Here is a 26191-nt window from a genome sequence, read left to right on the forward strand (position 1 = left end):
ATCCCTTTATAATGCACTTACAATGTGAATGATGGGGCACAAAATCCATAGTCCTCCCTCTGTGCCAAAATGCATTTAAAAGTTTATCTGAAGCTATGAAGCTTCAAATTGTCCAAATCTTTATGGTGCCAAAGTCCCTCTTTTTGTTACTATACTTTCACCGCAGCTCAACAGGGAAACACTGTCCGAGGAAACAAAAGGAGGGAATTTTATGTTAAAAAGACTGTAAATGTGGCAGATATCCACTTAATACGACTAACTCAGACTGCTGAAGCTTCATATAAGTTTCAGGTAAACTTGTAAATGCATTGTTGCACAAAATGACTGTGTGCACACACTGTGGTTTTTGGCCTACATCAGTGACATTGAAAGCACATTTGAAGATGATCTTTTAATAGTCAGTATGAACAGGGGGAATGATTACAATGAGGAAAACCTCTTTCATTGTTCATAAAGGCACCTGAACATTGTTTTAAGACACACTTGAAAAATTGTGGATCTATCCTTTAACTGATTGGGTCATCTAAAGTCAGTTTTATTTGTATAGCCCAATATCATAAATTTGCCTCAGGGGGCTTTACAGTCTGTACAGCAAACAAGAAAAAACTCCCTTAAAAAAGCTTTACCAGAGAAAAAAAGGAAGAAACCTCAAGAGCAACAGAGGAGGGATCCCTCTCCCAGGACACAGATATGCAATAGATGTTGTGTGTACAGGATATAAAAAGAAAGCCAAATTACAGAAATACAGCATAGAAAACAGGATGACAAAATTATAGATGGATTTATATCATATATGATGATCCAGGTGCCACCAAAACAGAACAGGACCATAGCCATGTGACCTCCATCACCATGGAGACCTGGGAGGAGGACAGGCTACACATGCACACAGGGGAGACTCACATCACACCATTCGCATACACAGAGGAGAACAGAGAAGAAACCACACACACACAAAAGAGATAGAAAGATAAGGACATCACACACACAGGAGAGCGAGAGACATGAGGTGAGGCTGAACTCCTGCAGGATCCAAAAACCTCTGGAAATGGCACCGACAGCCAGGGAAGCAGAACAGTTCAAGGACAAGTTCTCGTCCGGCAAAGAGACGCACACTATCTCCACCATGACAAATGAGAAGCCACAATACATGGCTGAAAGCTCTGGAAAAAAAGTGCACCTTAAGATAAGAACATGTGGTTAAATAAGCTTTAAAAGGAGGGAATCACATTCTACAAATAAATACTTACACATGGTGATAGTTTTGAGGCGAGTCCAGCTATAGAAGTCTTTAAAATAGCATTGGGAAATCATTTTTTGCAGAAAATATAATGAAACAATTAACTGAAAAATAAAACATGGAAAACACAAATGATTTCTGGACCTCAGTATTTTTTAAATCCTGGCTATAGTCCTGATTATAGATGAGTTTGGCCAAAGGAAGATAAGACAGAACTCATTGTTTACATATTATTCAAATTTATTTATTTTTTACTGGGCTAGTATAACAAATTAATACAAAGTACAACTCTGTAGACATCATAGATTGTCAAAAAAAGTAAAGTACAAAACGCTTGAGGTAAAACATTGTTGAAAAAGATCGAGTTAAAAAGCCCTTATTAAAAAATCTCAATTCATTTTAAGGTAAAAGCTCACTTGACACTATCTAGCTGTCCTAAAAACCAACAATGCACTTATATTTACAAGGTAGCAGTGGTGCAAAATACAGTGTGTGAGACAACATTCAATCAAGATTTTCATGTCTTTGTCGAATGTAAACAATAAACATCATCATATTCCTCAAACTCCGGCTGTACAAAGCTAATACAGAAAAGCAAATGCTGTCACACTGATGTTTGGTCTAAGAAGGGACTTTTGCATTAGACCTCTACGAGCGCTGACGATAAAAAACAGTTCAACATTTCCACTTTTTCATCAGATTCGGATCAAAAGTGAGAGCAGAAGACCTCATTTCTGTGTTAATGCCAAGCGGCAGACAACAGAACGTAAACAGAAACTATCAAAAATGTTGTAAGGTTCAGAATACACACAAACAACACAAATCCATGAAAAATGTAAAACATGATGATTATGTAAAGCCACTTCTGGCGGCTGTAGTCGCCACCTCCTCAGTGGAGGTAAAAAAACTGTGGTGTGAAAACCTTGTAATTCAAATTTTTTGTGTTTCTACTTGCTGTTGAAGGATTACATGCTCCTCAGCGGGTAAAAGAATAAGGCTGGCGATATTCAATATTTTTGTTATGGTCCACAAAACCCATCAAAAGACCAAAACCGAAGATGCGTTGATCTCTCTCTCAGTACTCAGCCACAAGAGCACTTATTCGTACTCAAAATGGGTCACAAATAGAAACTTTCATTAAAAAAACAAGTTTAATAGTCTTCTAAAACAGCTGGGCACTGCAGTTTTTAAGCAAACATTACTCAATCAGAAGTAATTAGTGTATTTATTAGGGATTATCTTCAGCTGCGGATTAATACACCATTTGTGCTCTGGTGAGTATTTACAGTACCAGGAGCGTGTATGAGGGACTCAAAATATCATGCACATGACACCCAGTTCAATGGTGTGGCTCACTGAGATGTTTTTAATAGTTTTTAGTTCAGACAAAAGCTATAAACTCAATCAGGCTTTGGCTACACAATCAAAACTTGTGTGATCAGTTCATTGTTGGTTTTGGTCATTTCATGGGATTTGTTGACAATAAGAAAAAGAGAAAATTATCTGAGGTTATAAAATCCTTCCAAAGCTCATTTGATAAAGTTACAACTACACTATCCTCAAGTTGAAAACACAGTAAAACATCTCCAGCTCTTAATATTAATGAAATTAGGCGAGAGTATGTTTCTTAGCTCTTAGAAAGTTACATTTTCAGAGTTACGAGGTTTGCATCCACCAGTGAAAGCAGCAGGAATGACCTCCGCGTACAACAGTAAGAAAAGAAGACGGTACCCATTTAATGAAATGTAGTTTTAAGATTTTTTTTTAAGTTTGTCCCAGATTATTACCGTACACACACATGGGGGGGGGGGGGGGGGGGGCGCTCCTAAAGGCAACCGCAGCTACACAGTGCTCTGCCTGCTCTCGCGGCTGTACCCGATAGCCTCTGAGGAGTGAGGTGGGAAATCAATAAATATCCCATCTGAGTCTGAGTCTGCAGACTCTAGCACTTGTCCAATTATGGTTTCGGGGCTGGATGATTCACTGGGTGGCGTAGAGGACGCAGCCTTACTGAGATCAGTCATTGTTGTTGTGGCCTCAGTGCCGTGGAGGGCTCCCGAGGAGTGAAGGGGAAGGATGGAGGGAGACGAAAGAGGCAAGTCCAGGGCGCCGGCTCCTGCTTGTACGATACCTGTGAACAAGAGGGGTATAACTGATTAATACATTTTGGGGGTTTTTTTTCATAATAACCAACAAAACAGAAAACAAAAGTCATACCTTTGAACTGAGAGGCCACACACAGCCTGTTGGAGGAGGAGCCAGACAGTTCAGATCCCGAGGCCAGGTCAGCATAGGCCAGTCCTTGTTCCTCCAAGCATGATATAATCTCACAGGCCGAGTGGCGCCTAATTCCTCCACTGCCAACCGAGCTGGCATCTGGGTCATACTCAGCCACTGGGGTCAGCAGCAAAGGGATATTGTAGCTTTTCGATCGTACCACTGGGTTTTTAGACAGTTGATCCGCAGACTTGGAGCAGCCCCAATGTAAACGCTTCTCTGAAAGACGAGAAGAAAAGCAGGGAAGGTGTTGAATAAGTTGTGTTTCTTGTTGGACACACACGCCATTGTTACTCTTTTCTAGGTTTATGTACACACTGTCTCACCCAGAACACAGCAATGGGCCTCTGCGCCATCTCCAGAGTAAAGTCCGTGGGTGCCCAGGTAGGGCGAGACTACCTTCTGAACAAGAGACTCGAGCCTCAAGTAGTCCTCATTCACACCCCGTGACTCATGGACCCCCTATGAACAGAAGAGACAGACATCAATCACACTACAAGTTGTTTTTTTGTTTTTTTATTTGGTCTGTACTGAAGCTGGTCCACATCCATCAGAAAAGTAATCAATGACGATTTTGATAATTATTTAATAGTCATTTATAAGTAAAAATATGAAAAATAAATTGAGCAACTTTGGGTTTTATGACTGCAGGTCAGACACCGAGCAATATGAACACAATATAAAGCAATATAATATCATTTTAACAGGCTCAGAATCAGAAATATTATTCACTCAGCACATGTGTGCAAGGAATTTGTGGTAACTTGAGATGGAAATTAGTATTTATTTTTGACATATTATAGACTAAAGTAATGATCATTTAATTTAAAAATCAATCAGAAAAATTGGAATTAATGAATTTGTTCACTTTTACTCAATTACAGGTTAACCTGGTTTGTAAAAAAACATTAAAATGTCTGACAAATAAGTTTTTTATGTCACCCAATGTATATATTCACTTAAAGGTATAATATGTCATTAAAACGCATTAATATGTCACTGAAAACGACTATACCTATGTTATATATTTTGTTCAGTTGTGTACTTGAATTATCCCAAATGTTTCCAACAATTTTTAAACCTAGATAAATCCATTATTTTAATTAGTTAATGGTTAGTTTCATTTGGTTGCCTGTAAATAGTGTCATACGCCCTCTACCCCAGAATATAGTTGAAAGTGCACAGGGACAGGAAACATGGGTAGTGAGACGGAAATCACAAGTAGAGTTCACAGCCAGAAGTGAAACATTGATGTTGTGGTTATGTTTGTTTTAACCAGCAGGCTACCAGGGCGCCCCAATAAATAAATATTTTTTATTAGAATTTTCATCTTAGCTTTTTCTGTTTTATGCCGCTCTGTGTCATGTGAGTTTATATTTATATGTAAGTAGAAAACAGTGGATCTGAGCATGACCTCAGATGCAAATCAGGTTTGTCTGTGATGAGATTACCATTTTAGTTTAGAGGCTGTTAAATATACAGTTTAAACTTAAAAAACATGATTTAGTACAGATTTCCCACATTAGGAACAGAGACAATAACTTAACACAAGTGAACAAGCAATCACATCCGCAGGCCTACCTGTAGAATAAGCAGCATCTGTGTAACAGAGGGGGGCACACGGGCCCGAGGCCGAGAGAGAGCGTCCTCTAACTTTACGCTCAGGACTATGGTGTTCCTGAAGTGAAGCAGAGCTAGCTGTCGGACGGAAGGCTCCTTACCCTGCACACAGGGACGACACAGAAACCAGCAGAAGTGAGCAACAATCACCATCATCAAGTCGAGATCCGACAGTTGAGGTTGTTGATCTTTTGGGCAGTCAAGAGAAAAACCAGCAGATTTTTAAGATGTACCTGAACCGGGTGGAAGATGGCCTGCAACATCGAGAGAACATCACAGAAGAAGAAGTCCCAGGTCTCAGCCAGAGAGTCGAGTAACTTCTGACCTGCATCCACCACACGGGGGCCAAAAAGACACTTCATTTAAGCTTAATGTACTGACACTGACCACCACAAAATATATTCAGACCATGTTCAGTCATACCTTCGTAGAATCTTATTTTGTCCCGAAGGATGACCATGCCTTTTGTCAGCAACTGGTTCTGTGAAATCAAGAGAGAAGATTAAATATGAACATCTGAGATAAGCTGACTGAGTCTCATATATTTCATGTATCTACATGATGTTTTTGCAGCCATTTACTAATCCCAATCCTGTTCCATTCAGTATTAAAAGTCTATTACCTGAAGGTATTCTGTGAAGAAGGACCCCAGCTCAGTCTTCAACAGATGCCTGGAAAAACAAATACGTCATCTGCTTCACTATATGACTCAAATACAACACCAACAGTCCTAAAATGAACAGCATTCAACCATTAATAGAAACTACATGAATCAGTGCAGCCTTTTCTCATTCCTGTGTGAATAAGGTGTTTACAACCTGCAATTAATTACTTAATTACGCTAATTTTCAGGTTACTGCACAATCCAATCGACACCTCGTTTTCCTGTATTACACTCAGATTTCGAAGTGGAGTTGAGGAAATGTGTGTTTCGACGTCTTTGTGTCTTTTTTCCGCACATGGAAACGTGTTTACTGAGCTTTAATGGAGGGTAATGTGATAGAAGGGATGAGTCTGGTTTACAAAGATAATGAGATATCTGGCACGACCACATGACTCCCCAGACCCACATACAGTACACTACACACGCAAACAAACTCATTCACTATAATACATTCAGTCAGCAAACGCAGGGCAGACTAATTATACTAATTACGGCAGAAAATGACATCAACAGTCTAAAATCAGGATGTTTTCTCTACATAGTGAGTGTGTGTGGCTGTATAAACTTACCGGACACCTTCATTGAGGACGTAGAGTTCGTTATCTGCCAAACCCTTCTTCTGGAAGACTGCGATGACGGCGTTGTGGATGCTGCGTCACCAAAAACACACACACTCTCGTTTACATTACTGTCCCAAATGCATTTAAATACAACATTTTTTTTGCACCTTGATTTTATTTGGTGTACCTGTTCCAGGTGGCGTTGGCTCCTGCCCTCTTCTGTTTCTCCCCTCTGTCCTCTGGCGAACTTTTTTCGCTCTTCCCCAGCTCGCTGAGGCTGGGGGAGCTCATCAACTTCAGCCGGTGCAGAGTCCTCATGAGAGAGAGAGAGAGAGTTTGAGGGGGTGGAGAGAAACAAGAGTATGCACTAAGTACCGGACCGGAGAGAAAGAAGGTCAGGCTGCAAGCTGACACACGCAGAGACTGACACAGGGAGGAAACACGAGGAGATAGCTGCAGGGCCGAGGAGAACATAAGCGGCGCGAGCCTGAGAGAGAGAGAGAGAGAGAGAGAGAGCGCACAGAGGGAAAACGGACAATGACAATACAAAGAGCGGCCGCGGTGACAGAGGAGGAGAGAAGTAGGACAGAATGATACATGGTGAGAGAGGGGCAGCACGTTAAGAGCAGGATGGGTGGAGCCAAGCCGAGAGGTGGGCCACGCTGCCCGAGGTCTCAGAAGAGGAGGAAACAATAGCACATGCACTGATGGGGCATACTCTTCCTCCCTCTCTGCCTCTCTTCTCTCAGCACAATACAACCATTGATGCAAACAAATATTTATGCAGAACACAGATGCCAGAGGAACTGCAGGGTAAGCAGACTGGAGCAGTGGGGGACTTTGTTGCGCTTGTCACTGTACAGCGAGGAGGTGGAGGAGGAAGTCGTGCAGCTTATTGACAACAAAAACAGGGATAGGAAGCAGTGATACAATGCAGGACAATAAAGGAGGTTTTCCTGCTTTCCCATTTTCAGCACAGCTGGTGATGAGTGGTGCAGGATGACAAAAGTAAGAAGTAGCACAATGTAGGAGACAAGAGCATGAACAATACCAGATATTTGAGGCAAATAATATCAGACATAAAGATATTGAACTTCCCGTGCTCAGAGATCCTTTATATTGTCCAGTAAAGCTCTTCAACAAATCATTGTGATATGAGAGTTGTGTCACTCGCATTTTGTTGATTTTTGATTGTTGGTGTCGTTGTGGTGAGCACAATGTTACCTGATATTATGGAGCACTAAGCTGTTTGATGATTAATTGTAATATCCTTGTTGTTGCTTGTTTGTCTGACAATTGCCACGGACATACAAGGAATTTATGAAAGGATAATAAACTAAGCTAACTATTATTAACTATCAGTGTTTGAGAATTTAAGGGAATAGTTCAATTTTTTGGGGGGAAATACACTAATTCGCTAATTCGCTCTTGCCCAGAGTTAGTTGAGGAGATACCATGTCTCATGTCTGTACGGTATATTTGAAGTTGGAGGCAGCTGCTGGTTAGCTTAGCTTAGCATACAGACTGAAGGCTAAAAAACAGCTAGCCTGGCTCTGTAAAAAGCTAAAAAAAAAAAAGAAAAAAAAAAAAGCCTACCAACACCTTTAAAGTTCACTAATTAACATATCTTGTTTGTGTAAAATGACAAACTGTGGTTTCCTTTGAATTCAGGAAGTTACTACACCTGGCCAAGCAATAGTCTCGCTTCCGTTGTTTTCATTCTCTGGTTTTTGTGTCTGGACAGAGTCAGGCTAGCTGTTTCTCTCTGTTTCCAATCTTTATGCTAAGCTAAGCTAACCTGCTGGTTGTAGCTTCATATTTAGCATACAGACATAAGAACGGTATCAACCTTCTCATCTCACTCTCAGCAAGAAAGCAAATAAAAAAATAATCTGATAACAATATATTGACCAATAGTCTTTTTTTAACAGAAACACATAACCCAAACAAACAATTTTGATAAATATACCTTAAATTAGTCTTTTTTTCTTAAAGAACTATGATCACAATATGTGGGCAGGACATTATACAGTGGAGAAATAAATTTGTCAGGTGGACAAACTATAAAATAGAGACACTGATAGACACTGAGATAATGTATATTCAGCATTTCTGCACTAATATTTTTCATTACTTATCAGCCGACATACAGACCACTTCTGATCTAATATCTATAATAAGCTGATATGGTTGATTGATTGGTCTTGCTCTAAATAAGACATCCTCCCTTACAGATTTTTGTAAATCCTAACTCCTGGATGTGATCACGGATTTTATTGCACACTTGCATTCATTAAAAAATTAAAAAGCCCTGAATTGAAATGAGTGTCAAAAAAAGAAAACACTGTTTGTATATTTTCAGGGGGATACTGGTGAAAACTAGAACTCTGAAGAAGACGAAATGATGAGTTCAAACCCACGCAGTCCAGAAACTCTCTGCTGACAGCACGGCAGTAAACAACAGACCCCCTTCATCACCCACATGCACACAAACACACATGAAAACATGAAAAACAAACGTCTCAAATAAACACTCACACATATGAATTGATGAAATGTACACGCACAATGAAAGGAATCAATCAAATATCCCACCGGGAGATCATTATCTTTAGGTCAACATATGTTGCAAGAAGCACTCAGCCAGTAAACGAAATCTTTGGGGGGGGACGAGAGAGATGGTGGGATTTTTGTGAATGCTCATGAATATTTCATGCATTTTCCAGGATGCTTGTACGTTCTGAAATGTTAATCCCAGGAACTGATCCTTACCTCCTGATTGGATGTTCACTGCTGCTGTCCATGTCCGGGCTCGGGGGAGGGGCAGAGAAGGTGCTGAAGTTGAGTGAAAGGGGTCGGGGGGAGGGCCGGGAGGCGTGCCTCCGCCTGAGTCCATCAAGCATCTGAACACAAGAGGGGAAATGATGTAAAAGTGGTTATTATGATTGGAGTAAAAAGGAAAAAGATAAAAAGCCTACAGGCACGATCAAAACGCTCTTGGAGACATCAGGCCCTTAATGATCCGCTCATATCTTCCCTTCAGACAAAGGATGACATTAAAGCACTGAAACAGACACACATGTCAAATTAAAGTAAATAAAGACATATTTGTTACCTCCTTAAAGGAGTTATTGTCTCAAAATCACACAGCTTGTTGCTTTTGGTTTCCTTATTCTGTCACTGACTGTGTGTGGTAAGGTAGGAGTGTTAGGTTGAGCAATGATTGCAAAATACACTCCCACAGTGTTGAAATAACAGACATTACGTTGTAGGAGAAGGGGAGGAAAACGTGTGTGTGTGCATGTACAGTATGAGTGTACACACTGTATATGATTCTCCTGGAGTATGACATTACAGTATTATAGTCTATTTGGGTGTCACCCCCACAGAAACACACTGTACATAGTAAAACACCATCCTCTGGTCAGAGGGGAGAACAACAGTCTGGGCTGTCACTCTTCAGACAAAGACACAGCACCAGCCTCCTTTCACTGCCACCCTGCATGCAAGTGATAAAATGGGTGACTCGTGTATTTTCAGAGGGATTGGTCTGCAGTATCATTAGAGTAAGTCGCACACATACACACACACAAACACACACACATACACACACACACACACACACACACACACTGAGGCAGACTACACTGTCTACCCGACATGCCATGCCACGCCAGTCTGGGCATTTCTGCTTCTGTTCGCCCTCCTTGTCTTTTAGGGGCGACTACAGTCAGATCGATGCCACTTTTTTTGATTACCATTTGCCACTATTGCTTTTCTGGCGTATTGATATCCCACTGCACTGCCCCTGTCATGTTTATTCGACATAAAATAACCAAATCAATCGGCCAGATACGCAATCAACAGTCCACGTTTATCCTACAGGGAGGAATGTTTAGCCAGTCGTGCGTACGTGGAGGTTTTTCTATTTTTTCTACCTGTGTGGACGACAAAATGAGGAAAAGTACCACTGTAAACAACGCGGCTGTCTCATGGACACACACAGACTGGCACAGATGCATCATAAAGTCCACCTATGGATGAAAACTGTACCATAATGGCCACAAAGTTGCCGTATGTCATGCGCCTGTGCCCGCCTGTAGCCTGTACTCACCGTGCCTTCTCCTGTCGTGTTGTTCCTGATGAGATGAATCGGTCATGTAGTCCAGATTGGGAAGTCTTTACCGTCCGGGGCTCATCAGCGGCGGGTTCCTCTACTGTTCCCCGCCAGTCTGCGCACCCACACGGGCATCAGGGTGCAGGCGGATGAGGGGTCCGACCTGCGGTGCGGCGGAGGGGGACTCATTCATGAAGCATGCAGCGCCGCTCGCTCGCTCTCTGGCTCGCCCCCGCTTTGTTTTGACGAGATGCAAAAGCGAACCTGCACGCGTGGACGCGACCGAGAGCGGCACGTGCACGCGCACCGAGGTTTTTAAACTGTATATGCAAATAAGAGGGCACCACTGTGATTCATGAGTTTTGTCCTGCATTGGACATTTCTGGAAAATGTTGCCATTTTATTCATTAAGCATTAAAACGCAGAGTCATGTAGGACACAGATTTACTGCAGGCCCTTGAACCCAACACAAAAGACCCCCCCCCCCCCAAAAAAAAACAAAACAAAACAAGAGGTATCTACTGTGAATGCAGGTATGCAGAGTAGATGTTGGTGCTGGAGAAAGACACACTGACCCCAATCTATGTCGTTTAACACAGTGGGTGTCTTGCCATCTGTCAGTGCAGACGATGGGATTTTGCAGATAATCCCCTATTTCCATGAGTGGTGTGGTGTAAATAATTCAGAGTCATGAGCAATTTAAATGGTATAGAGAAATCACTACCCAATTTTTTGTAATGAATTTAGGCACACAGTAAATTTCAGTTGCCTCCTCAGAATATAAGAATGTAATTTTTGACTGGTGCATAAATAAGCAAACATCAAATAATGACATTCATATGCGTGTTGTGACAGTTAATCTGTGCGTGCAGTAAAACGCTCTTATTGGATCAAAGAGGCGCACATCAGCATACTGCACAGCCCGGATAAACAATAAAGGGAGTTTCTTTCACCTCAGATCCAGTCTGTGATGTGTTTTTTTCTGCTCAGATAATCATTTGCACGATTTATTCAGAGTGAAAACGTGAAAAGACAAGAAAGGTCTATAGAAGAAGCCAACGATTAATAATAATAAAAAAATAGACAAAGTGAATAAAAACATGGATCTTCATCTTTCTATATTTATCCCCCAAATTAAATTAACAACAACACGGTGCATTAACAGTGGACAATTTAGACTGTCGAGTAAGAGAAGAAGAGGGAAATAGAGCTTTTTTCATCTTCATTTAATCTTCCTAGTGCATAATTTTAATGTTCCATTCAGGTGCACGTTGTAAATTCCCATTTTTAGCCTATTAAGAAGGAAAATAACCCTCATTACGCATTACGGCTGTTTTGGAAAGAATTAGCCCACAAATCTGTACGGGAACAAAAGCTGTTTCTATATTATTAAATGTTATTCATGTGCTATAGCGACAGAACGAAGAAGATAAATTGAATATGTAGCTAATTTTATTCGGTCCTTATTTTATTCAATAAAATAACCTGCCGACACATTTTAAAACACATTTGTTGTCCCAAGTTGACTCTCTACCATTAAGAGGGTGACGTTTCTATGGTAACAGCCACATCTGTGATTGGTGTGAATTTGTGCTTTATCTCTCCTAAGCAGTAGTGGAAGAAGTATATCATTTACTGATGTAAAAGCACCAACACAGCAATGTAAAAATATAACATGACAAGTAAAAGTTCTCACGAAAAATGCGAAAGGCCCTTCTGCTAGATGCCACTTAATTCTACATACTGCACCTTTAAGTAAAAGTACATAAGTATGAGTAGCAAAATGTAGTTGAAGTATTGCAGTAAAAGTAGTGCTTTGGTCCCTCTGACTGATATATTATTATATATGACATCATTAGATTATTAACACTGAAGCATCAGTGTGTAAGCAGCATGTTACTGTTGTAGCTGCTGGAGGTGGAGCTAGTTTGAACTACTTTATATACAGTTAACTGGTTTAGTCCAGTGGTTCCCAACCTAGGGGTCGGGCCCCTCCAAAGGGTCAGCAGATAAATCTGAGGGGTGGTGAGATGATTAATGGGAGAGGAAAGAAGAAAAAACAAAGTTCTGATACACAAATCTGTTTTCAGTTTTTGGACTTTTTCTCTAATCTTTGATTTTTGGTGAAATATTGGATCATTTGAACATTTATTGAAATTAAACCATGTGAGAAGTTTAGAGGGAAAAATCATGATTTGGTGGAGCTGTTAACAACTCATAGACATCTGAAATGTACTACATTACTACACACTACTTTTTGTAAGACGTCAAAAGCCAAAAAGGTTGGAAACCACTGGTTTCATTTTTAACAATGTGTTGTATTTTAAAGGCTTGTTATATTATCCATTGTGTCAAATCTTCATCTGAAAAGTAACTAAAGCTGTCAGATAAATGTAGTGGAGTAGAAAGTACAATATTTCCCTCTGAAATGTAGTGGAGTGAAAGTATAAAGTAGCATCAAATGGAAATACTCAAGTTAAGTACAAGTACCTCAAAATTGTACTTAAGTAAATGTACTTAGTTACTTTCCACCACTGCTCCTAAGTAGGCTACAGGATAACGCACAAATTTGTATAAACAAAACTGACATACCAGTGAGACTGACAGATAGCTACTACACAGGTATTCAGTCTTTTATTTATTCATTAATGATTAAATTCTCTACGCTATAGTAAGAATAAATGCAAAACCAGAGCTTCGTGTTTATCCATGCATCTCTATTTTCCGACAAACCCTGAAGGCAGCATAAACTCCACCTCCGGTTGTCGGCGGGAAGTTCAGATGTTGTTCCCGTTCAGCTACAATGTAGCAGATATTCCGGTGCTCCGACTAACTCATTCAACACAAAAACCACCTTTTATGAAGTGTAACAGGTGAGTTTGTATGTAAGTGACATTCAGTCATGGCTAGTGTAATAGTGGCGTCAGTATTAGCTGTTTGCTAGCTGTACAAACCTTTAACGTTAGCTTCTTTAGACCTATTAGTCTCCTGCGTCAGCTCTGGCTTCATTTTTAGCATTAAATTAAAAAGTTTCCGTTATGAAATGATGAAAAGGCATCTTTGACCTGGCAGCAGAGTTGTTATTTGGTCACACAAACCACCGACGTTAACTGTCTCATGGCTGTTTACATGTCTGCATTTATTTTCTGCACTGCAGGACATCTCTGCAGACATGTCCGATAACTCTGAGGAGAAGAGCACTCCTGCTGCCAAAAAGTGCTTCGGACAGGTAGGTGGATTACAAGACTGCAGGGACACCTTTTAACGTTTAACTGACTATTCCTGTCATCCAAATGAGGCTCAGGTGTACAGATTTAATTAATCTGAGGTAAATAAGCTACGGAAGCCAAGAACGGACGTGCATGTAATTATATTTTAATGCCGTCATCTCGAGATCACGAGTTAATTATTTCGTTATCCTGAAATAACATAGCTCGTTTTTATCGTGATAACGGGTTGATTTATCGTTATTGTATTGTATAGCAATCAAATAATGGACTGCATCAGTATAATATAGAACCTGCATATGTGACACCTGTGTATTTTGTATGTACTGTATATGTAATATATGTGAATCTGCTTTGGCAGCAACATGTTTTTGTTCATGCCAATAAAGCTATTTTAATTGAGTAGATAGATGATCTCATGTAGGTTTTGTATATAATAAACTTGAAGAAAAAGGTTGTAAAAGAAGACTTGGTTGTGAACTGCGATCCTCTGTTGAAGTACAGTCTGATGCTTTGATCAATAATAGATACTCCTTAAATCAGTTGCTACAGTTGTCAAGATGCCATCTCTGCATGCTGGCATGGCATTCCTGATCTCTCATAAGCTTTATATGTAATAAGAGGAAACAACCTTTTGTTTTCGCATGATAACGGGTTGTTTATCTCCTCATCATGAGATAACGAAATAATAAACTTGTGATCTTGAGATAATGGCATTAAAAAAATAAGTAAAAAATTGCCAGCACGGCCGCTTTCAGCTTCTGTACACAGCTGGTCTTTTCCTACAGATGTTAAAGGCATGAAGGAAAAAACCTGGGCCCTTCAGTCAGGGAAAGCATCTCTTTTACAGTGAAGTGTGTGTGAATACAAGACTGCAGTCACTAAGTCCTGACATACAATTAAACTGCAGAGGATAAGAAAACACAACAAAGTTAAAAGCGTATTTCATTACTTACTTATTTATTTATTTGCAGGTTAAAAACATGCAAAAGTATGATTAACTATTTAATAACCCTTTCTGACCCCTTTCAGACTGCTGTTGCTTCAGAGATCTGCAGCAGTGTGTAAAAATGTCTTTGTGCTACTGAGCTCCTGAATCCAGAAGGAGTAAGATTAGTCAAACTACCTTTTATAATCATGACAATCTATGATAAGACCAGTGTGTTTCTGTCCCCTAGTCTGGTGGTTCTACCTGTTCTTTGTCCATATTCAAGTGGATTGGACACCTGGAATTACACATACATCTGCTTACAAGTGTGTTTGTGTAATAATGTGCTGGTAAACTCTCCAGGATGCTGGGAAAGGCTTCTGCCACCCAATTAATAGCCAACTATTTTGATGATTGATTAATTGTTTTAAGTAATTTTTTAAGAAAAAAATGTAAAAATTCTCTTGTTCCAGATTCTTAAATGTGAACATTTTCTGGTTTCTTTATCTTTATGTGACAGTAAACTTAATCTTCGGGTTGTGGACAAAACTAGACATTTGACGACGTCACCATTTGACATTTTCTGACATTTTACAGACCAAAAACAAATCAGGAATATAATCATCAGATAAATTGATAATGAAATGAATCGTTAGTTGCAGCCCCTAAACAGCTGCATGGATGGAATATCAACTTTGAAAGTGAGGGTTCGTGTAGTCAGGAGGCAAGAAGAACAGAATAATCATTCATCATTTTTATTATGTTTTTCAGCTTCAGGCAACTTCAAAGAAGAATTATAATAAATTGTGCTTGTAACACATTTTTCATTGAAGGGAAAATCACAGTCCTGTATGATTTGAAAGCAAAACAATTTGGTACAAAGATGTCTGGATGACTGATACAAGTATCCGTTGTCACATAACTGTTACTTCTGTGTACTTTGTGTCCTAACTGCACTGTGGTCTCAGTGTACCTACACTGCTGAGGAGTACCAGGCGGTGCACAGTGCTCTGCGGCAGCGGCTAGGACCAGAGTACATCAGTACCAGAGTGGCCGGAGGAGGACAGAGGGCAAGTCTTTGTTGTTCTCTCTCAGTCTGTCTCTTTGTTTCTGTCCAGCAGCTTTGAAATCAGTTGTCAGTGACTCGTAGAAATGTTCCAAACATACAAAGTTAAATGTATTCAAATGAATTTATAGCCACATGTAATTACTCCACAAATGCATTTTCATTGCTGGTTTGAAATTTCTTTATACTTTCTAAACAAACTGTGGCAACAGAAATATCTTGTTGCAATACAGAGAACATTTTACCTAAATTTTCCAGTTTGTTAAATTTGCATAAAAGCATTTGCGTGTAACTTTCTGATATGACTCTTCCAGGTGTGCTACATTGAAGGGCATCGCGTAATCGGCCTGGCCAACGAGATGTTTGGATACAACGGATGGTCTCACTCCATCTCGCAGCAGAACGTCGGTACGACTCGCCGAGCTTTTTTGTCGCCAGAGGATCCTGTTTCAATGCCAGACCACTACCAGACTAACCGAACCCTGTGTTTGTGCTTCACAGACTTTGTAGACCTCATCAACGGGAAGTTTTATGTCGGAGTCAGTGCGTTTGTCAAAGTCCAGCTGAAGGTTAGAATGAAAAACATTTTTTTTTCTTGATTGTGATCCCAGCAGTATTTTCACATGAATTGACCCCCTCATGACCCTCTGATGCTCATATTGTTCATGGATTTGTGTGTGATTGGAATAATTTTTCCTCCAGGACGGATCGTTTCATGAGGATGTAGGATATGGAGTCAGTGAGGGACTGAAGTCTAAAGCTTTGTCACTAGAAAAAGCGAGAAAAGAAGCTGTCACTGACGGCATGAAGAGAGCACTGAAGTACTGGAACTTGATTATTTACGCCTCTTACAAATTTACCTAGAAAACTTTAGAAAAATTAGTTTTGTTAATAACTTATCAAATGTTTGTGCTAATATTTATTTATGTATTATTGTCGTCCCTGTTGAGATGCTTCGGTAATGCTCTTGGAAACTGCATCCTGGATAAAGAATACCTCCTAGCAATTAACAAGATCCCCAAACAGGTCAGATGCAGTTTAATCATTTACATCTTGTGTTTTATTTTCATTTTTTTCCATCCAGTAGTTCTGTTGATTCTGAATCTCGTCACTTCTCTTCTACACAAAGCCTCCTCCTCCTCTAGACCCGGCTCGGACTAAACGCTCTGAGGGTGAGCCCTCAGTGGAGAAGGCCCGTTTCTCCAGTCTGGTCCGAGAGGAAAAGCTTGCGTCTGCGGTGGGTCCCGCCAGGATGCCACTGGAGCCGCGAGTCCTCAACCAGAACCAGAACCAGGAGCAGAGTTGTTCAGAGGTTCACACTCCTAATGTTGACTCTGCAACCGACAGGAGCGAGAACGTCTGCTCCAGGTAAACGACACTGGGCCTCCTCTCTGTTCTCAACAGCACCGAAACCTCCTCATGTTACCTTATTCCGTTTCCTCTCCTCAGACCTGCGATGGACTCGGTGGACGTTGTTGGGTCTGAGACACACTCGGACCCCAAACAGCTGAGAAAACTCCGACAGCAGCAGCTACAACAGAAGTTCAGGAGAGAGATGGAGGCCAAGAAGCTGCAACAGAAACAGGATCAAACCAAGACCGAGGATGCAGAGATCGCTATTGGACAAGGATCCAGTGGAGGTCTCAAACTCAAATGACCTTTTAGTGTTTGTTTTTTTTCTCCCAACAATAAATTTCTCCCTCGTACCTGCACTAACACTGATTGAGATCATGCATGTGGGGGAAGCTGTCACATGTAACTTTTTCCTCCAGACTGTTTCCAAACACTCATTCTTTTATGTTTATTAAAAGATATTTTGGTGTCATGTGTGCAACAGTAAATCAGAGGGTCGTTAGTGTTGATGTTGTGCAGATCGGTACAGCTTACTGAATGTCAAATGTGACAGAAAGAGTCAGTTTTTATTCTTTGATTTTGCAGTTTTGCCTGAAATTTAAATAATTACAGTAAAACACAAGACAAAAGAATTGCAGGCTGGTAGTTTGACCCCACTGGTCACACAAGTATCTTTGTTCCATAAATGTGTCTTCCTCTGGTGGTGTTTCCATGAAGATCTCTCTCTTCTCTAGGTCATGATGGTGTACCTGCGTTCAGTGACAGCGCCGCGGCTGCGCACAGGAAGCCCTGCAGCAGGGACGAGCATTTAGCAGGTGCTGTGACCCACCACCAGAGGGCTCAACATATAATCCGCCTCTCTTTACCTCCTTGTAATTCTGTTTTTTGTTTCTCTGCAGATGATCCGGAGCTCTGGGATTTCACCCTGGATGGGATTGAGGAGTTGGATGTCCCCGCAGACGGAACGCCCTCTAGAGGGCTCAGACCCAGCACACCCGGGAATCATCAGATGCAGACGCGCAGTAAGACCCCACAAAGAGCCCCCGGTAGACCTCCAGATGAGGCCTCGTGGTACAGCAGAGGACAGGACCAGACTCAGCACAGACCTCAACAACAGAACCACAATCAGGCGAAACCTGGTGAGATTTCATGAGAGGAGACGCTGATCTGTCAGCGAGGTGTTGGATGAGTCTCTAATTCACCTTTTCAATCTCACAGGTGAAACCTTCAGTCCATACAGACAAGGACAGCTCATGAAGAAACGCAGACTGGACACTTGAACTTTTACATCCTCAACACTTTATAGAATCCAGCCACATGGTTTAACTCTGTTTTATATTTATTTCAGTGTAAATAAATTCATTAGTTCATGTTGTGTGTTTCTGCACAAATATTGTTTGGTTTTGTAAAAAAATAATAAAAACAAGCACAGAAGTCTGCAGCTGTAGTTTTGTTTTATATTAACGCAGCAGCTCACAGGCCAAGAAGCAACAGTCCCATCAGAATTCAGGGTTATTCTCAGTGCTGCTTCTGCACAGCTTCTGCAGAGAATATGTTAGTTACGCTGTGTGTGTCTCATTAATAAAAGCCCCCAGCTACAAGTAAAAAGGAACTATAATACATAAAGCAAGTTGGCTGTGCTCAAAACAAATACTACTAAATGTATGTAAAACATAATTAAGTAAGATTTAAAGGGTTAAGTTTTGAGGATGGTCACCAAAAAAACCTTGTAAAATAAAAGATGAAACCATTATTCAACTACAGTAGAAAATGATCATATAGCAGTGAAGAGGAAATTACTTGTCATAGGAAATGAAGTCATGCTCCTCTTAAAAAGGATCTCTTGCAATTTATTTAAGTTTGACTAACATGATATTTCAATAGTGTCCTAGTGAAGATTTAAGAGTGAAAATCTTAAGCAATAGAAAAGGATTTTTTTTTTGATTTGTTACTTAATTATCCATGAATATTTAATATTCAGGATTTTCAGGGCTTTTTAATAAAATTTGATGAATAATCTTAAAGTCCCCCCTCCACTCCAAAAATGTTTTTCTTCTTGTTCAAAAGCATTGACATAGAATATCATGTTAGTTCATCCTGAGGGAGTTTTTAATTAGTAACTAGTAAATTAAAAGAGCACAGTCATCAAAATCACAAAAAAAGCATGACAAGTGCTTTAATTGATATTATTTTTATTTGTTTTTACATTTTGTACAATGTGAAAAACATACACAAAACAGACACTGAATCACAGGAAGTCAGTAAGGAGGGATCAGAAGTAAAAGTTCAACAGATATCACTGCGTGTCAGTAGCCTCAAACAGTACTGTATGGAGGTCTTTGATAATTACTGAAAGTAGCATAGTAGCACATGAATCTAACATGTAAGCTTTGTTGTGAGTTTGTGCTGTACAGTGGCCAGATGTGAGTTGGTTGTCAGTTGTAAGATTAAACACCAGTGAAGCCGGCATGCAGAAAATCATATGCTGATATCGAAGTTGTGCCTGTGATATTGGTGAATGGCAATCAAACAGATCAACACTTTGTGATGAATCAGGAAGGCAAAGAATAATTAAAAAAAGATTTCTAATATTCCAATATCAAAAACATTGACATCAGTAACAACCCTCATCAGCATGCAAATGTTTCCATTACCCCTCAGTCCCTATAAAACTTTAAACATTGCATATTCTGCATTGCAGTAACTTATTTTTTCTCTAGAGAAGTTTAACTATTCATCCAATCTACGAGCAGGCGATAAAGAGTCACAATGACAGCATGGCACTCGTGAGAGGTTGTGACAAAAAAGTTAAATCAGCATGAGAGCATGACAACTTTTTTTTTTAAAACCTTTACACAGCTCACTCGCTGCCTGAACAAGTGCTTCTATGAAATGGTTTAATGATAAATCCACAAAAACAAATGCCAGCCAAAAAAAACAAAAAAAAAACAAGTACACATGAGCCAAATATAAATACACAGCTGATTACACAATCAACACAAACGTAACTGTAGAGAGAGAAAAGAAACGATTCTGCATTACTCAGTGTGCTCTTTGTGCTGCAGTCCTGTGTGTTGTGTCTAATGTTTCAGAGCGTTATATCCTCTGAACTGGCCGTGTGACAGTTACTGAGCCACGTGCTGCGTTTACGTCATGTACAGGTTTAGTTAACTGGTTTTTCTGCAGTACAGTCACAGCTACAGGACTAGATGAATCTGGAACTTGTCATTAGTGAGGATGCAAGGCACTAAAGTGTTCCTCATGTTTACAGGTTAGAGTGCGTGTGCATGTCGAATAGGTTACCACAAGCGTACTCTAGTGACTGAGCATCACGTGAAAGCATTTACCTCACATTAACATATATACAATAAAATAGAAAAGGTGGGGGGACAAAGGAAAAGGGTGGGGTGGGGTGGGGTGGGGGGGCAGGGCAGTTATAGATAGAAGAGCTTAACAGCAGGATCGCTCCTGCGTTGTGAGTAGGATACCGATAACAACAACCCTGCAATTGCACTTTTTATATTCCTTTAACTACATGTTGTTTAACAACCTTTAATAATAATTACAGTGAAACAACATCAAAATCTGATGGCTGAATACAGGTCCATAAAGAACATTTGTTTGTTTTTATTAAATATACGCATACAAAAACAGACCACAGAGAGAGAGAGAGAGAGAACCCCAGACACTTGTGATTCGGGAGGTGACGACTAAATGTTATGAGCTGAGATATTTTGTGGCTTGACGTATCTAACAACCTGTTCATTTGTGTACTGTACACCATCTGTGTAAACATCCGGGACAGAGTCCGAGACCTTCCACAAACACTAAATCCTACAAACTATTTCGTCTTATATGATATGATAAGCAGATTCTGAACTGCCAGCATCTAATAATGAACTACTGAGTGAATGGTTTATGTGTCAAGTTGGGATTCTTTACAAGATTTTATTCTTGTGTAAAAAAAACAAAACAAAACAAAACAAAAAAAATCACCCTGCAAACACCCTCTACTCAGATTGTGATTTACAGCAGCATCACCTCTTCAATCCAAACTCCTAATGGTGGTCAACACCAGGACAATGCTTTTTATGTGGCAGATCCACTGGCTTATGTCAGATGTGAAGGAGAAATCCGTATGATATTAAATCTGTGTGGATAAACAACTCAAATCACAATGACACCAGACTCTCACAGAGACATAAATATGCTAAACATGGAATCATAACCCAGTGAGGAAACATCTATGTACAAAGTCAATGTTTAAATGTGTTTGGGGATTAAGGCCACAGTTACAAGGGACAGTTTATCTTTTCTTTGCCATTATTGCATTTTACTTAATAGGTAGCCACTGGGATGTATTCATACTGCAACCTGATCCATAACACTCCTGCCTAACTTACTTTGTCTTTCTTCTCCTAACACTCGCTGTCTTACTTCACCAGTCACACTTCACTATTCCTCTTTCTGTACATTCTCCCCTCTCTGAGACTTAACATATCATCCCATCTCAACCAGGTCGATGTTTAGTCAAGTTTATGTGCACTGTGTGTCTGTTACGGTGTAATGGTGGTCAGTCAAACTGTTTCAGTCCAAGCTCGGATTTAAGTCAGGACCAGTAAGGATGTGAACCAGAATCCCTCCTACCTTCTCCTCTCCAAAAGGAATGACAAAATTGCAACATCTGCTCTCAAAAAAAGACATCTTTGGCTGCTGTTGGTTATGCCTTTGGGTTGTTACATCGCCAGACACAACCAACCAACTCATCACAGCTCGATTCCACAGCTAATGGCAAGCTAAGTGTGAGACTCTCATGCTGTGGATGTGTATTGCACTCTCCCTCCAATTGCCAGACAGATTTCGTTCTGCCTGAGAGGACTTGAACCACACAGGTCAACTCTATGACAGAATAACACATAATAATAATAAAAGTTGAAATAAAAATAAAAAGCACGATAACCAGCAAACTGCAAAGAGAGCTAGTGGTTCTTGTTCAACGACTTGTCTGCCCTCTCTGCCCTGTGTGGCCCCTCCATCTCAGCCTGGACCAGGGCTTGGACTGGGCTACGTAGGCCTCAGGTTTGATCCTCCGGGGCTGACTGATTTCTGGGGGGCTGGCGTGGTTCCCATGTGGTAGCCTTGGTGCAGGGACACTGAGGCTGTTGTAGGCGGCTGGTACTGTGTTAGTGGCTGTGCTGGGTTAAGCATGTTGACCGGGCACGTGCCTGTGGGTCCTGCCCACTGAGGAGCGCTGTACGGGGCTGAGGCGTACCCAAACCCCGGGGCGACTGGGCCCAGAGAGCCTTTACGAGGCCCAAGAGGGACGGAGGGATTGGCAGGGTTGGGGAGGTGAGTGGCGGTGGTAGTGGTGGTGCTGGAAGGATTGGGAAGTGTTGGGCAGAGGTAGCCTGGAGCTGAGAATTTACGGCCCATGTTGGCTGGAGGAATAATCTGTCAAAGAGAAAAATAATGGATGTTACTACTGTGTATACAAGATTGTTTTATGTGGTTTACAAAAACATACGTATCATATATGACAACACAATTTGCTTACATCATGTGCTGCCTGTGGTCCAGTTTTAGGACCTCTCTTGCACTGGGAGAGGTTGATGGCATCTCTGGCCCAGTTATCCACCAGTTTGTGCAGGTCATCGGTGAAGGTGCCCTTGCCCTTCTGGGTGTGAGAGGCAGAGGGGGTGGGTCCGGTCGCCTGGGTCAGAGAAGTAGAGTGGTTCTGGCAGTGGCCTGAACCATTTGTGGAGCTGGTCCCGCTTACTCCTGGGAATACAGAAAAGAGAGGTGAGATGGGAAACAGGAAATAAATTCAGCCTGGTCGCTCGGTGCGGCAAGATGAAGTGTATGCACATACCTGTAGAGCAACTACTGAGAATGGGCATGGATGGAGAGGATTTGAGCTGTTGTAAAGATGACTTGCCACCTGATTGTGAAGCCTCTGTTGCTGATGGTGAACTTTGCTTTGGAGACGACTCTGAACCATGAAGACTCTGAGCTGAGGACGGAGATCCTGAATACATGAGCAGAGCACACAGAGTTTTAAATTAAAATGGTTAAGAATGTACATAATACTTTAAAAAACTGTAGCATTGACCTTGAAGTGGACAAAACGTTGAAAAGCCAGTTCACTGTCCTTACCTGAGTGTACAGGGCTGGGTTGTCCACTACTGCGAGCGGATTTGTGGCTTTTGCTTTTAAGCCTACGTCGACCTCCAGCCATGGCCACGGCAGGAGAAAAGACAGAGGGAGGAGGTGCTTTTCCCATCCGCGTGAACAGGGACTCTATCTCCTCTTTCTGACGACTCTGCAAGGCCTGAATCTCCAACATGTGTCTGTGAGCGGGAAAGCAAAGGTAGAAAAATAGTCATGTTGAAAACACTTGTACTGTAAATGTGAAGTGACATTCATAAGGAGAAATGAAGGTAGCATCAAATAGGATTGTGAACATGTGACATACTTTTCTCTGAGACGGCTGATTTCTTTCTGCAGAGCTTCGTCGTCAGTCTCAGAGTCATCATCATTGTCACTACTGTAATGGGTATGTGCATTATGAGGGTCGGAGGTTGAGGATGAGGGCCCGTTCTGCATACTGGAGCCTTGTGACGGGCCGGAGGCTGCTGCTGGGGCTGGGGTCACTGAGGTAAATTTAACACATGATGTCAATTACTGGCCTGGACTAAGTTAAACTGGAGACCTTAAACAATTTAAAAATGTATCCTCAACATCTCGTGCACAGGATTAACAGTCTTTGTTTCATGTCACTGACCAAATAAAAGGATTATATCTGGAAATGAATGAAACATAATGGATCTTCCAGCTCAGTAGCAGATGAGTCTACTGAATTTGCTATTTAAAAAATGACATCAAAGTTCTTAATAATTTCCACTACGGTCTCTGCAATAGGCAGCAAAGACGACGCCTTCACACAGTTTTCTGGAGAAATCTCTGAGTGCATTATTGTGATTATACCGTGGCCACAAATCAAAGCTGTGATAAAATCGTCATTTTATTTTTAAAACATTTGTTACGTTTCTTTTAGCCAGTTCAACTGCAGTGAAATAACTGGTAAAATACCGTGGAATATCATTTTGTACGGTTGTCAGAACAGTACAGTATAGAAGGACCCTGTTTAACATTAGTCCCTGATAAAGAGGGCCTTTCACTAGTTTATCAAAGCTAGCTTCTGCGGACTGTGCACCTGATACACACCTGTGACTGAAAAGCGTCCCACTTTAGAGCCAGTTGTTTGCCCAGATGTTGCATTAGTGCTTGTGGAAACTTGGAAGCGCCCTATGGTGGTGGGCTGACTGGCAGGACCAGCAGAGACAGATGAGGCTCCATTTACAGTGTCAGATTTACAGACTCCTCTGGACAGAGAGGATGACCGGTGGAGAGTATTTTCTGGACTTGAGGGGGAGGATGAAGAGGAAGAAGATGAGGAGGAAGAAGAGGTAGAGGACGGTGGGTGGGAGGAAGAGGAGACAATGCTGGGGGGACCTGGAACGCTGCTTGATGTCCCATCACCAGCAACGGACACCTGAGCACAGAGAGGAGGGATTTTTAATGACCTGCGCTCAAGGTTTAAGAGGTTTAACCGCATTCATTTTAAGCTGCGACTATTATAAACCTACTTGGAAACGTCCCAGAGTGAAACCTGCTGCTGGAGGCTGGACTCTGTTACCTCCCTGAACAGTCTCTGGGCTCAGAGCTCTCCTCAACTGGGCATCCAAATTACCCAGGGGTTGCTGTGACTGTGGAGTCAAACAAACAGAATAAAATCAACAATCTAAGTAGTACATGAGTACACCTTCAACGCATCTGGTAAAAACCTGCAGAAGTAAAAGGGCAGGTAGTATTACAGGGACACAGCAGATCTCACCTGATTTGGTCCAGGAAATGGGGGCACAAGGTCGGAGGAAGGTGTAGCAGCTTGGTCAAAACCAGTGGGTAAAGTCTAAAAAAATATAACAAAGAACTTATTATTATTATTGTAATAAACAGCATTTTGGGATTACTCTTAGATTCTAGATATGTCTCTCACCTGTGCCCTGGGCTTAGTTGGGGGAGTCTGGGCATGTCCTGCTGGGGTAATCCCCTGTCCTGAGGTGGTTGTGGGGCCCAGGACACCTTGTACCCCAGACGTGAGGGGAAGGTTAGATGGAGGTACCAGAGCTACTCCAGGTGGAGGGGAAGAAGTTCCAGTGGGAGGTGAGGAGGTCCCTGTGTTCTGTCCAGGATCCAGTGATGCAGAGGAGGAAGCAGAGCTCTGGTCTTTAAAGAGGGAGCGTAGCTTTTTATCTAGGGCTTGGATATCATCTCTGCCAGTGGCTTTGGTCTGGAGCTCAGCCCCTTCTGACTCCCCTGGCTGTGGCTGGCTCTGACTGGGTAACGAGGTGGGAGGTGCAGGTTGAGCAGAAATGGGAACAGGCGGACACTGGGAGGTTGTGTGCTGTGGTGCATGGATGGATGAATTCATAGGCTGAGAGGATGAAGCGGCACTATTAAAAGGCTGCGAAGGCTCTGAAGCAGGGACAGAGACAGTATTACTGAATGTAGCAACAGAGGATACAGAACTACCGCTCAGCTGAGGCCCTGGTGCTGCAGGGACAGAGGTCTGCACAGCTGGAGGAGAAATGGAGGAAGATGAGGGAGGGATGCTGACAGTTGGTGCAATCTGTGAGGAGGCAGTTTCATGAGAAGACTGGCATGGTAGACAGGGTTCACTGGGGACAGGAGCTGGAATTTGGGACTGAGATGATATGGGCGGAGGGGAAACCCTCCCAGTTGAAGGAGGTGGTGAGGGTGTTGCAGTCGATGTGAGAGACACAGCAGGAAAATTAGTGCCAGTGGTGGAAGCTACAGCTTCTGGAGGAGCCAGAACACTGTTAGAGTTTGGGCCGAGTACAGCCTCAGTGGACGGGACAGTGCCTGGTTCTTGATCAGCAGTGGGAAGATCAATGGTGTTGCCTCTTTCTACACGAGCCTGCTTCACTTTACTGAAAGCCTGCTGTAGAATCCCAGATGGAGCAGACAGGGAGAGGCCCAATGTCATAGGAGCCCCTAGAAATAATTGAGAATAAGTCATTTAATTAAAATAATCAATGGAAATTGACAAAAATGTGGA

At 41.6% G+C, this 26191-nt stretch overlaps 3 protein-coding genes across 8 annotated transcripts in view; 1 reads left to right on the forward strand and 2 right to left on the reverse strand.

Moving 5' to 3' along the window:
- Window positions 1-1484: 1484 nt before the first annotated feature.
- On the reverse strand, window positions 1485-10716 carry LOC122986242 (proline-rich protein 5-like). 3 transcript variants are annotated; one of them, XM_044357409.1, is made up of 11 exons: window positions 10476-10716; window positions 9134-9264; window positions 6549-6674; window positions 6371-6451; window positions 5760-5808; window positions 5561-5618; window positions 5371-5462; window positions 5099-5239; window positions 3844-3979; window positions 3458-3736; window positions 1485-3371 (listed from the first exon to the last, which is right to left on the reverse strand). In XM_044357409.1, the coding sequence occupies exons 2-11, from the start codon at window positions 9262-9264 to the stop codon at window positions 3082-3084; spliced, it is 1383 nt and encodes a 460-aa protein (XP_044213344.1). In that variant the 5' UTR covers window positions 10476-10716; the 3' UTR covers window positions 1485-3081. The 3 variants fall into 3 exon arrangements, with proteins under 3 accessions (XP_044213344.1, XP_044213345.1, XP_044213343.1); XM_044357410.1 differs by lacking the exons at window positions 9134-9264; window positions 10476-10716 and adding an exon at window positions 8046-8141; XM_044357408.1 differs by lacking the exons at window positions 9134-9264; window positions 10476-10716 and having other exon boundaries at window positions 6549-7899.
- A 2502-nt stretch (window positions 10717-13218) lies between these two features.
- rad52 (RAD52 homolog, DNA repair protein) lies at window positions 13219-18449 on the forward strand. The gene is made up of 12 exons (XM_044357417.1): window positions 13219-13351; window positions 13636-13707; window positions 15602-15703; window positions 16014-16107; window positions 16201-16268; window positions 16402-16520; window positions 16650-16725; window positions 16829-17067; window positions 17149-17339; window positions 17787-17867; window positions 17952-18191; window positions 18271-18449. The coding sequence occupies exons 2-12, from the start codon at window positions 13651-13653 to the stop codon at window positions 18330-18332; spliced, it is 1329 nt and encodes a 442-aa protein (XP_044213352.1). The 5' UTR covers window positions 13219-13351; window positions 13636-13650; the 3' UTR covers window positions 18333-18449.
- A 778-nt stretch (window positions 18450-19227) lies between these two features.
- The window catches only part of LOC122986232 (serine/threonine-protein kinase WNK1-like), a 29414-nt gene continuing 22450 nt past the window's right edge, over window positions 19228-26191 (reverse strand). For all 4 annotated transcript variants that reach the window (XM_044357389.1, XM_044357386.1, XM_044357387.1 and 1 more), the window contains 9 exons: window positions 25109-26127; window positions 24947-25021; window positions 24699-24818; window positions 24277-24604; window positions 23525-23702; window positions 23206-23399; window positions 22922-23077; window positions 22607-22830; window positions 19228-22503 (listed from right to left, as the gene is read on the reverse strand). In XM_044357389.1, coding sequence (XP_044213324.1) covers window positions 22117-22503; window positions 22607-22830; window positions 22922-23077; window positions 23206-23399; window positions 23525-23702; window positions 24277-24604; window positions 24699-24818; window positions 24947-25021; window positions 25109-26127 — 2681 coding nt within the window. In that variant the 3' untranslated portion in view covers window positions 19228-22116. The remainder of the gene's footprint in view (window positions 22504-22606; window positions 22831-22921; window positions 23078-23205; window positions 23400-23524; window positions 23703-24276; window positions 24605-24698; window positions 24819-24946; window positions 25022-25108; window positions 26128-26191) is intronic.

Source organism: Thunnus albacares, chromosome 7 (assembly GCF_914725855.1).
Source record: "Thunnus albacares chromosome 7, fThuAlb1.1, whole genome shotgun sequence".
In the NCBI taxonomy this organism is placed as follows: Eukaryota; Metazoa; Chordata; class Actinopteri; order Scombriformes; family Scombridae; genus Thunnus; species Thunnus albacares.

What these genes read in the sequence shown, in the direction of transcription:
- rad52 (XM_044357417.1), top strand. Translation starts at nt 13,651, where the DNA reads ATGTCCGATAACTCTGAGGAGAAGAGCACTCCTGCTGCCAAAAAGTGC. An exon ending in CCAAAAAGTGCTTCGGACAG is followed by an intron (nt 13,708 to 15,601) that starts GTAGGTGGATTA and finishes CTGTGGTCTCAG; the next exon opens with TGTACCTACACTGCTGAGGA. An exon ending in CCACAATCAGGCGAAACCTG is followed by an intron (nt 18,192 to 18,270) that starts GTGAGATTTCAT and finishes TCAATCTCACAG; the next exon opens with GTGAAACCTTCAGTCCATAC.
- LOC122986242 (XM_044357408.1), bottom strand. Translation starts at nt 6,835, where the DNA reads ATGTTCTCCTCGGCCCTGCAGCTATCTCCTCGTGTTTCCTCCCTGTGT. An exon ending in GTCCTCAATGAAGGTGTCCG is followed by an intron (nt 5,809 to 6,370) that starts GTAAGTTTATAC and finishes TTGTTTTTCCAG; the next exon opens with GCATCTGTTGAAGACTGAGC. An exon ending in TCTTCACAGAATACCTTCAG is followed by an intron (nt 5,619 to 5,759) that starts GTAATAGACTTT and finishes TTGATTTCACAG; the next exon opens with AACCAGTTGCTGACAAAAGG.